Source organism: Engraulis encrasicolus, chromosome 20, assembly GCF_034702125.1.
Source record: "Engraulis encrasicolus isolate BLACKSEA-1 chromosome 20, IST_EnEncr_1.0, whole genome shotgun sequence".
NCBI lineage: Eukaryota > Metazoa > Chordata > Actinopteri > Clupeiformes > Engraulidae > Engraulis > Engraulis encrasicolus.
Genome location: NC_085876.1, coordinates 23,779,807 through 23,789,806, shown reverse-complemented (window position 1 = coordinate 23,789,806; position 10,000 = coordinate 23,779,807). Strand labels below are relative to the sequence as shown.

The 10,000-nt window shown below is 38.6% G+C and overlaps 1 protein-coding gene across 3 annotated transcripts; it reads right to left on the bottom strand.

The window, feature by feature from the left end:
* Positions 1-1,008: 1,008 nt before the first annotated feature.
* Positions 1,009-9,248, bottom strand: LOC134435797 (NAC-alpha domain-containing protein 1-like). Of its 3 annotated transcripts, none has more exons than XM_063184842.1 (10): positions 9,044-9,248; positions 8,394-8,501; positions 7,715-7,822; positions 7,042-7,149; positions 6,362-6,469; positions 5,680-5,787; positions 5,001-5,108; positions 4,339-4,446; positions 1,561-1,629; positions 1,009-1,429 (listed from the first exon to the last, which is right to left on the bottom strand). In XM_063184842.1, exons 1-9 carry the CDS (start codon positions 9,074-9,076, stop codon positions 1,579-1,581), a joined length of 840 nt encoding a protein of 279 aa, XP_063040912.1. In that variant the 5' UTR covers positions 9,077-9,248; the 3' UTR covers positions 1,009-1,429; positions 1,561-1,578. The 3 variants fall into 3 exon arrangements, with proteins under 3 accessions (XP_063040912.1, XP_063040913.1, XP_063040911.1); XM_063184841.1 differs by lacking the exon at positions 1,009-1,429 and adding an exon at positions 3,671-3,773 and having other exon boundaries at positions 1,562-1,629; XM_063184843.1 differs by lacking the exons at positions 1,009-1,429; positions 6,362-6,469 and adding an exon at positions 3,671-3,773.
* Positions 9,249-10,000: the final 752 nt, after the last annotated feature.

Sequence of the window (10,000 nt, the reverse complement as noted above, 5' to 3'; positions counted from 1 at the left end):
AGGCTACAATGTGTTGAGAGACTTGGGTCATTCCTTAAATGCCATTTCAAAAAGACCCAAATTCCCCAAATGCCACACTTATCAAACTGGCATCGGTTTCCCTTCGTTCGTGATCCACAAGGCAGTTCTCACACGATGAGAGGAGGGTCCAACACACGCACACACACACGCACACGCACACGCACACGCACGCACGCACGCACGCACGCACGCACGCACGCACTCACACACACACACACACACACACACACACACACAGAGGGAGGGCCAAAATCACTGAGCCTACAAAATGCCTAAATGCCTTGGTGTGTGTGTGTTTTTTTCTCTCTGAAGTGGTAAACATATATCTAAGTCAGGGGGCTGGGCACAATAGCACAGCCTCTGAGGCCTATAAGCCCTGACTTCAAAGGGTTAACCTGATCTGCGGGACTAGCCTAATGCACGGGGGGTTAACTTAATGTTCTTGCAATGTAACAGTGAGCGGTGAGAGGTTGTGGGAAAATGGCGGGGAGCGGTGCTGTGCCGGGCCTGGGCAGAGGGGTCAAGGAGGCCAACGGCAGATGGCCGGGATAGGGGCAAGAGGGGCAAGAGGGGCGAGAGAGCGAGACCGTGGACCTTTAAAACACACACACACACACACACACACACACACACACACACACACACACACACACACACTGGTTTCCATGGTTCATGGGGACTACGTTTTTAATCATCACTTCTGGGGACCACCCTTTCTAGAGGTTCTACAAGTCTGAAAAAAATCAGGTAAAGTATGCATTGGTCAGTAAGCCTAAACACACCTTCAAACCTTTGAAAAGGCAATGTAGTGTTTTCCCCATGCTTCATGGGGACTTCCGTAAAAACGAGTCAATGTGTTTACAGGGGACACTATTTGCATAAATTTACATACTTCACACAAATGTGTATTTTACTTGTGGGGACCTATCTTTTTTTTTTAAACAATTTTTTATTTTATTTTAATTCATTTTATGCCGACTTAAACAGGGCAGACAGACAGTATGCTCATATTTGCATATGGCTTTTTGCAATACAAACAATAGTGTCTCTTATCGTAGCATCTCTTGACATTTTTATTTTGGTGAGCACCAACTACTAGACGATCATTGGTTCGCTGATTTGTGCAGGGTTCTTCCTCTACACCAAGTTCAGGGCAGGGTTCTTCCTCTACAGAGGATTCAGATGCAACAGAGTGGGTGTCCAATCCAGGTGTTGTGGTGTCACATTCATAAGGCATATCTGAGCCAAGGTTTAGACGAGAATGAAGAAGTCTTTTTTTTCTTGGAGTGAGGTCAAAAGTAGAATCACTGTCAGTGTCCGGGTCAGAATCAGGAACATACTCGTCTTCATCTCCACTGACTGATGATGTGGTATCATACAGTTCTGTGTCTTCAGGAAATATGTCATTCTGAGATAAAAATAAAAAAAGTCACTTGGACATATTTTCTCTAAAATAAACTCTCCATTAAATCATGTACTTTATGAAAGATTGTGGAACATTTCCACAATGTTAATCCAGGCACTTAGTTGTGGACTTACCATAATGCTTTTTGTCCGTCATAGTCTTGGTACAATTTCTTCATTCTCATTATGGAAGTCCTCCAGACTCTGTAAAAATAAGCAACAACTTAAATCATTATACAGTATGAAATTAAACTGAAAAGTACAAAAAAGTAGTGTATGAAGCTAAATGAGACTCAAACATTCTTTAGAGAATGATAGTGAAATGTAGTGACAGACGTTTTTAAGCCACTACTTAGGGAAATGTCTATCTTCAATACAACAAGCTTCGTGGGGACTTTAATACACACCATGTTATCATCCTTCATGGGGACTAAGCATCTCTGGATGTTATTTAACACTAATAGTATCATAAGTACATAGTGGGGACATCGTAAATGTGTTGGATTACAGTGATATTTAGGCCAAAAGAAAATGCCCAGACAGGTTCAGATCAATCTTAAAAGAGCTTTTATCTTTTGCCTCATTGAGGCTTTAGATTTAACTGTTAGTAGATCTGTTCAACAATAAATTAACTGAACAATGACCCCATTTGCTTTATTTAGTGCGACTGTGGTCTGGAGGTAGAGCAGTCGTCCACCGATCGGAAGATCAGTGGTTTGATTCTCTGCTTCTCCATGTCGATGTGTCCTTGGGTTTGTAGCATTAGATTTAACTGTTAGTAGATCTGATCGACAAGTAAACTCAAGTAGATAAAAATACATGTTCAAGGATCTTTAAACTTTAGTACATGCCAAAAGACCAGACTTCAGAGGAAAGAAAACACCAAATTGTAATATTTCAGACTAATGAGTAAACCTGTGTTTGCTTTAACACATCTTCAATACAACAAGCTTCATGGGGACTTAAATACACACCATGTTATCATCCTTCACGGGGACTAAGCATCTCTGGATGTTATTTAACACTAATAGTATCATAAGTACATTGTGGGGACCAGTGATGGGGAAGTTACTTTTTAAAAGTAGTGTGTGCTCGTTACTCGTTACCTATTCAAAAAAGTAGTGCCTTACTTTACTTAGTTACCCCTTGTGGAAAGTAACTTTATGCGTTACTCGTTACTTTTGCGTTACATTCGTCAATCGAGTTTAGGCAGAATCCCTACACACTTCTATCAAGGCAACTACTACAACACAATATGAAAAGGTAGCTTTTACCAACAGAATTATCAACTCTGATGGCGCAAACGAAATCGCCACCATCAACAATCATCCTATAAACAAAACGGCTGAGAATGAAATCGCCATCATCAACCTTGCCATTCCGATTAAATTGAGACTGCTGCCAAAGAATATGAAGCCTAATTGCTGCTGCGTTGTCATTTGCCAACATCCTTCTTCCTGAAACGTCACGTTGTCCCAGCGAAACGGCTGAGCTATTGGCACGCCATAATGTAGAGATAAATTGTTGCATATTTTCATAACTCTGTCATGTCTAATTATAACTAAAACGCAGGCGTTAATTGATCCATTAACAGTCTGTGGCAAAAACCTACCGTCATCTCATGACGACACGCCGACTGGTGCCTGCATTCCTGCCTCCATTAAATGCAGTGTAGCTATCAGCTGCCTGTTAACAATCAGCGTTTCGTCCTGACTGCCTCGTGCCTGCCCGCCTGAGATTCTAGAAAGGTTCTAAGTGCGCGCGAATTGTGTGTGTCTCCTCTCCACAGATTTTTTTTTTTTTGGAAGGGCAGCATAGAGGCTCCAGTATCAAGACTCAAGAGATACTGGAGCCTCTATGAGCTACAGATGGAGAGATTAATGCGGGGCTGAACCTAAGGTGTCACAGTCAAATCGCACCGATCGGAAAAGTAACGTTTTGCCATATTTAACAAAGAACGGCGTTACGTTACCTAATTTCCCAGTAGTAACGCGTTACACTACTATTTTACGAAAAAAGTAGTTACACTACTTTGTAACGCGTTACACCCAACACTGGTGGGGACATCGTAAATGTGTTGGATTACAGTGATATTTAGGCCAAAAGAAAATGTCCAGACGGGTTCAGATCCATCTTAAAAGACAATGAATTAACTGCACAATGACCCCATTTGCTTTATTTAGTTACTTAAACTAACTTAAGAGAGACTGTTGCAGTAATCAACAAGTGATGGAGGTGAATGTACCTGTTGAGGACTGTCTTGTGGACACGAAGCTGCTTCCATCTGTTTCTCAGACACGGCAAGAGGAAGTCTTTGTAGGATGAATATCCAGGGCACACAATATCATCTGCAATGATGTATAAAGAAAACAATGGAGAAATTAAGACCTTAATGTGCCCACCATATAAAACTCAAGTAGATAAAAATACATGTTCAAGGATCTTTAAACTTTAGTACATGCCAAAACACCAGACTTCAGATGAAATTTTTTTTTTAATATTTCAGACTAATGAGTAAACCTGTGTTTGCTTTAACACATCTTCAATACAACAAGCTTCATGGGGACTTTAATACACACCATGTTATCATCCATCACGGGGACTAAGCATCTCTGGATGTTATTTAACACTAATAGTATCTAACACTAGTAGTATCATAAGTACATTGTGGGGACATCGTAAATGTGTTGGATTACAGTGATATTCAGGCCAAAAGGAAATGTCCAGACAGGTTCAGATCCATCTTAAAAAAGCTTTTATCTTTTGCCTCATTGAGGCATTAGATTTAACTGTTAGTAGATCTGATCGACAATAAATTAACTGCACAATGACCCCATTTGCTTTATTTAGTTACTTAAAACTAACTTAAGAGAGGCTGTTGCAGTAATCAACAAGTGATAAAGGTGAATGTACCTGTTGAGGACTGTCCTGTGGACACGAAGCTGCTTCCATCTGTTTCTCAGACACGGCAAGAGGATGGGACGTCTTTGTAGGATGAATATCCAGGGCACACAATGTCATCTGCAATGATGTATAAAGAAAACAATGGAGAAATTAAGACCTTAATGTGCCCACCATATAAAACTCAAGTAGATAAAAATACATGTTCAAGGATCTTTAAACTTTAGTACATGCCAAAAGACCAGACTTCAGAGGAAAGAAAACACCAAATTGTAATATTTCAGACTAATGAGTAAACCTGTGATTCCTTTAACACATCTTCAATACAACAAGCTTCATGGGGACTTAAATACACACCATGTTATCATCCTTCACGGGGACTAAGCATCTCTGGATGTTATTTAACACTAATAGTATCAGAAGTACATTGTGGGGACATCGTAAATGTGTTGGATTACAGTGATATTTAGGCCAAAAGAAAATGTCCAGACGGGTTCAGATCCATCTTAAAAGAGCTTTTATCTTTTGCCTCATTGAGGCATTAGATTTAACTGTTAGTAGATCTGATCGAAAATAAATTAACTGCACAATGACCCCAATTGCTTTATTTAGTTACTTAAACTAACTTAAGAGAGGCAGTTGCAGTAATCAACAAGTGATAAAGGTGAATGTACCTGTTGAGGACTGTCCTGTGGACACGAAGCTGCTTCCATCTGTTTCTCAGACACGGCAAGAGGATGGGACGTCTTTGTAGGATGAATATCCAGGGCACACAATGTCATCTGCAATGATGTATAAAGAAAACAATGGAGAAATTAAGACCTTAATGTGCCCACCATATAAAACTCAAGTAGATAAAAATACATGTTCAAGGATCTTTAAACTTTAGTACATGCCAAAAGACCAGACTTCAGAGGAAAGAAAACACCAAATTGTAATATTTCAGACTAATGAGTAAACCTGTGTTTGCTTTAACACATCTTCAATACAACAAGCTTCATGGGGACTTTAATACACACCATGTTATCATCCTTCACGGGGACTAAGCATCTCTGGATGTTATTTAACACTAATAGTATCTAACACTAGTAGTATCATAAGTACATTGTGGGGACATCGTAAATGTGTTGGATTACAGTGATATTTAGGCCAAAAGAAAATGTCCAGACAGGTTCAGATCCATCTTAAAAGAGCTTTTATCTTTTGCCTCATTGAGGCATTAGATTTAACTGTTAGTAGATCTGATCGACAATAAATTAACTGCACAATGACCCCATTTGCTTTATTTAGTTACTTAAAACTAACTTAAGAGAGGCTGTTGCAGAAAACAACAAGTGATGAAGGTGAATGTACCTGTTGAGGACTGTCCTGTGGACACGAAGCTGCTTCCATCTGTTTCTCAGACACGGCAAGAGGATGGGACGTCTTTGTAGGATGAATATCCAGGGCACACAATATCATCTGCAGTGATGTATAAAGAAAACAATGGAGAAATTAAGACCTTAATGTGCCAAACATATAAAACTCAAGTAGATAAAAATACATGTTCAAGGATCTTTAAACTTTAGTACATGCCAAAACACCAGACTTCAGAGGAAATAAAACAGAAAGAAAATTGTAATATTTCAGACTAATGAGTAAACCTGTGTTTGCTTTAACACATCTTCAATACAACAAGCTTCATGGGGACTTTAATACACACCATGTTATCATCCTTCACGGGGACTAAGCATCTCTGGATGTTATTTAACACTAATAGTATCCAACACTAGTAGTATCATAAGTACATTGTGGGGACATCGTAAATGTGTTGGATTACAGTGATATTTAGGCCAAAAGAAAATGCCCAGACAGGTTCAGATCCATCTTAAAAGTGCTTTTATCTTTTGCCTCATTGAGGCATTAGATTTAACTGTTAGTAGATCTGATCGACAATAAATTAACTGCACAATGACCCCATTTGCTTTATTTAGTTACTTAAAACTAACTTGAGAGGCTGTTGCAGTAATCAACAAGTGATAAAAGGTGAATGTACCTGTTGATGACTGTCCTGTGGACACAAAGCTGCTTCCATCGGTTTCTCAGAAACGGCAAGAGGATGGGACGTCTTTGTAGGATGAATATCCAGGGCACACAATGTCATCTGCAATGATGTATAAAGAAAACAATGGAAAAATTAAGACCTTAATGTGCCCACCATATAAAACTCAAGTAGATAAAAATACATGTTCAAGGATCTTTAAACTTTAGTACATGCCAAAACACCAGACTTCGAAGGAAAGGAAGCACCAAATTGTAATATTTCAGACTAATGAGTAAACCTGTGTTTGGTTTAACACATCTTCAATACAACAAGCTTCATGGGGACTTTAATACACACCATGTTATCATCCTTCACGGGGACTAAGCATCTCTGGATGTTATTTAACACTAATAGTATCCAACACTAGTAGTATCATAAGTACATTGTGGGGACATCGTAAAAGTGTTGGATTACAGTGATATTTAGGCCAAAAGGAAATGTCCAGACAGGTTCAGATCCATCTTAAAAGAGCTTTTATCTTTTGCCTCATTGAGGCATTAGATTTAACTGTTAGTAGATCTGATCGACAATAAATTAACTGCACAATGACCCCATTTGCTTTATTTAGTTACTTAAAACTAACTTAAGAGAGGCTGTTGCAGTAATCAACAAGTGATAAAAGGTGAATGTACCTGTTGAGGACTGTCCTGTGGACACGAAGCTGCTTCCATCTGTTTCTCAGACACGGCAAGAGGATGGGACGTCTTTGTAGGATGAATATCCAGGGCACACAAGGTCATCTGCAATGATGTATAAAGAAAACAGTGCAAAAATTAAGACCTTAATGTGCCCGCCATATAAAACTCAAGTAGATAAAAATACTTGAGTCAAGGATCTTTAAACTTTAGTACATGCCAAAATACCAGACTTCAGAGGAAAGAAAATTGTAATATTTCAGACTAATGAGTAAACCTGTGTTTGCTTTAACACATCTTCAATACAACAAGCTTCATGGGGACTTTAATACACACCATGTTATCATCCTTCACGGGGACTAAGCATCTCTGGATGTTATTTAACACTAATAGTATCTAACACTAGTAGTATCATAAGTACATTGTGGGGACATCGTAAATGTGTTGGATTACAGTGATATTTAGGCCAAAAGAAAATGTCCAGACAGGTTCAGATCCATCTTAAAAGAGCTTTTATCTTTTGCCTCATTGAGGCATTAGATTTAACTGTTAGTAGATCTGATCGACAATAAATTAACTGCACAATGACCCCATTTGCTTTATTTAGTTACTTAAAACTAACTTAAGAGAGGCTGTTGCAGTAATCAACAAGTGATAAAGGTGAATGTACCTGTTGAGGACTGTCCTGTGGACACGAAGCTGCTTCCATCTGTTTCTCAGACACGGCAAGAGGATGGGACGTCTTTGTAGGATGAATATCCAGGGCACACAAGGTCATCTGCAATGATGTATAAAGAAAACAGTGCAAAAATTAAGACCTTAATGTGCCCACCATATAAAACTCAAGTAGATAAAAATACATGTTCAAGGATCTTTAAACTTTAGTACATGCCAAAAGACCTGACTTCAGAGGAAAGAGAACACCAAATTGTACTATTTCAGACTAATGAGTAAACCTGTGTTTGGTTTAACACATCTTCAATACAACAAGCTTCATGGGGACTTTAATACACACCATGTTATCATCCTTCACGGGGACTAAGCATCTCTGGATGTTATTTAACACTAATAGTATCCAACACTAGTAGTATCATAAGTACATTGTGGGGACATCGTAAAAGTGTTGGATTACAGTGATATTTAGGCCAAAAGAAAATGTCCAGACAGGTTCAGATCCATCTTAAAAGAGCTTTTATCTTTTGCCTCATTGAGGCATTAGATTTAACTGTTAGTAGATCTGATCGACAATAAATTAACTGCACAATGACCCCATTTGCTTTATTTAGTTACTTAAAACTAACTTAAGAGAGGCTGTTGCAGTAATCAACAAGTGATGAAGGTGAATGTACCTGTTGAGGACTGTCCTGTGGACACGAATCTGCTTCCATCTGTTTCTCAGACACGGCAAGAGGATGGGACGTCTTTGTAGGATGAATATCCAGGGCACACAATGTCATCTGCAATGATGTATAAAGAAAACAATGGAGAAATTAAGACCTTAATGTGCCCACCATATAACACTCAAGAAGATAAAAATACATGGTCAAGGATCTTTAAACTTTAGTACATGCCAAAATACCAGACTTCAGAGGAAAGAAAATTGTAATATTTCAGACTAATGAGTAAACCTGTGTTTGGTTTAACACATCTTCAATACAACAAGCTTCATGGGGACTTAAATACACACCATGTTATCATCCTTCACGGGGACTAAGCATCTCTGGATGTTATTTAACACTAATAGTATCATAAGTACATAGTGGGGACATCGTAAATGTGTTGGATTACAGTGATATTTAGGCCAAAAGAAAATGCCCAGACAGGTTCAGATCCATCTTAAAAGTGCTTTTATCTATTGCCTCATTGAGGCATTAGATTTAACTGTTAGTAGATCTAATTGACAATAAATTAACTGCACAATGACCCCATTTGCTTTACTTAGTTACTTAAACCTAAGAGAGGCTGTAAAATAAACATAGAGTGATGAAGGTGAATGTACCTGTTGAGGACTGTCCTGTGGACACATCTGCATTCGTCACGGGCAGTCATTGCCTCCGTAGTCGTAAGTTATTTCTTCACCTTCTTTTATGTCTTTTAGAGCAAAAAGACACAAGTATGGGCTTCCCTCCACCTCAATTTTTTTCATCCGGCAATTTGGATGTCTGTGTTCATCGTTCACTAGGCGGCCAAATGAACCGTCTTCTCTGGAGGTATCAATACTAAGAATGGACAAAGAGATGAGAGTAAAATAAAAACAATTTTACTTAAAAATAATGTTATTACATTATTAAATGGCAGACATCGATTGTGCAGTCAATTTTATTAATTTATACAAATTATATAAAGGTATGTACCAGAGATAAAGGTGCACTTTTACATCTTACCACCATGTTTTCCCTCTCCACTTGAAGAGAAAGAAAAATGCAGCACAGGAGGGGTGGTACACTTTCCTCCTCCTCTGCGCTTCAGCATCATCTATGAAATCACCCCTGTATTCAACCACAAAATCTCCTTTGCAGAATGAACCTAGTGCGAACAATCCACGTCCTGCAAGAAAAAAAAATAAAGGAAATTTTGATCAAAACAAGGAAGCAAATCATGTACTACAATGGATCATCACTGATGCTGGTTGCTATGAAAGGTTATTTGCCTAGCAACTGTTGCTATGAAAATGGGTACACCAAGTCTATGATCATACAGTATCTGTATACTACAGACTCCAAGCTTTCATATGGTATATAACAAGCTATGATAACCAACTGCAGAATAGCTGTAGAGTCCTTGGCAGTTTACTACTACATAGAACTGAAACGTATAGAGCATTCTGGGGTCATGTACAAAATGATGTAAAAAGTATAGTAGGAATGAGTTGTATTACTGTTACCACTCAAATTCTTATTCAGGACATCTTGAAGGTTAAAAAAAAGTAATGTGGCACTTTGGAAAAGCGGTCTGG

Excerpts from the sequence above, each read along its gene's own strand:
- LOC134435797 (XM_063184841.1), bottom strand. The coding sequence starts at position 9,076 with ATGCAGATGTGTCCACAGGACAGTCCTCAACAG. Across the intron at positions 8,502-9,043 it reads CACAGGACAGTCCTCAACAG|ATGACATTGTGTGCCCTGGA; the intron begins GTACATTCACCT and ends ACATCATTGCAG. Across the intron at positions 6,470-7,041 it reads CACAGGACAGTCCTCAACAG|ATGACATTGTGTGCCCTGGA; the intron begins GTACATTCACCT and ends ACATCATTGCAG.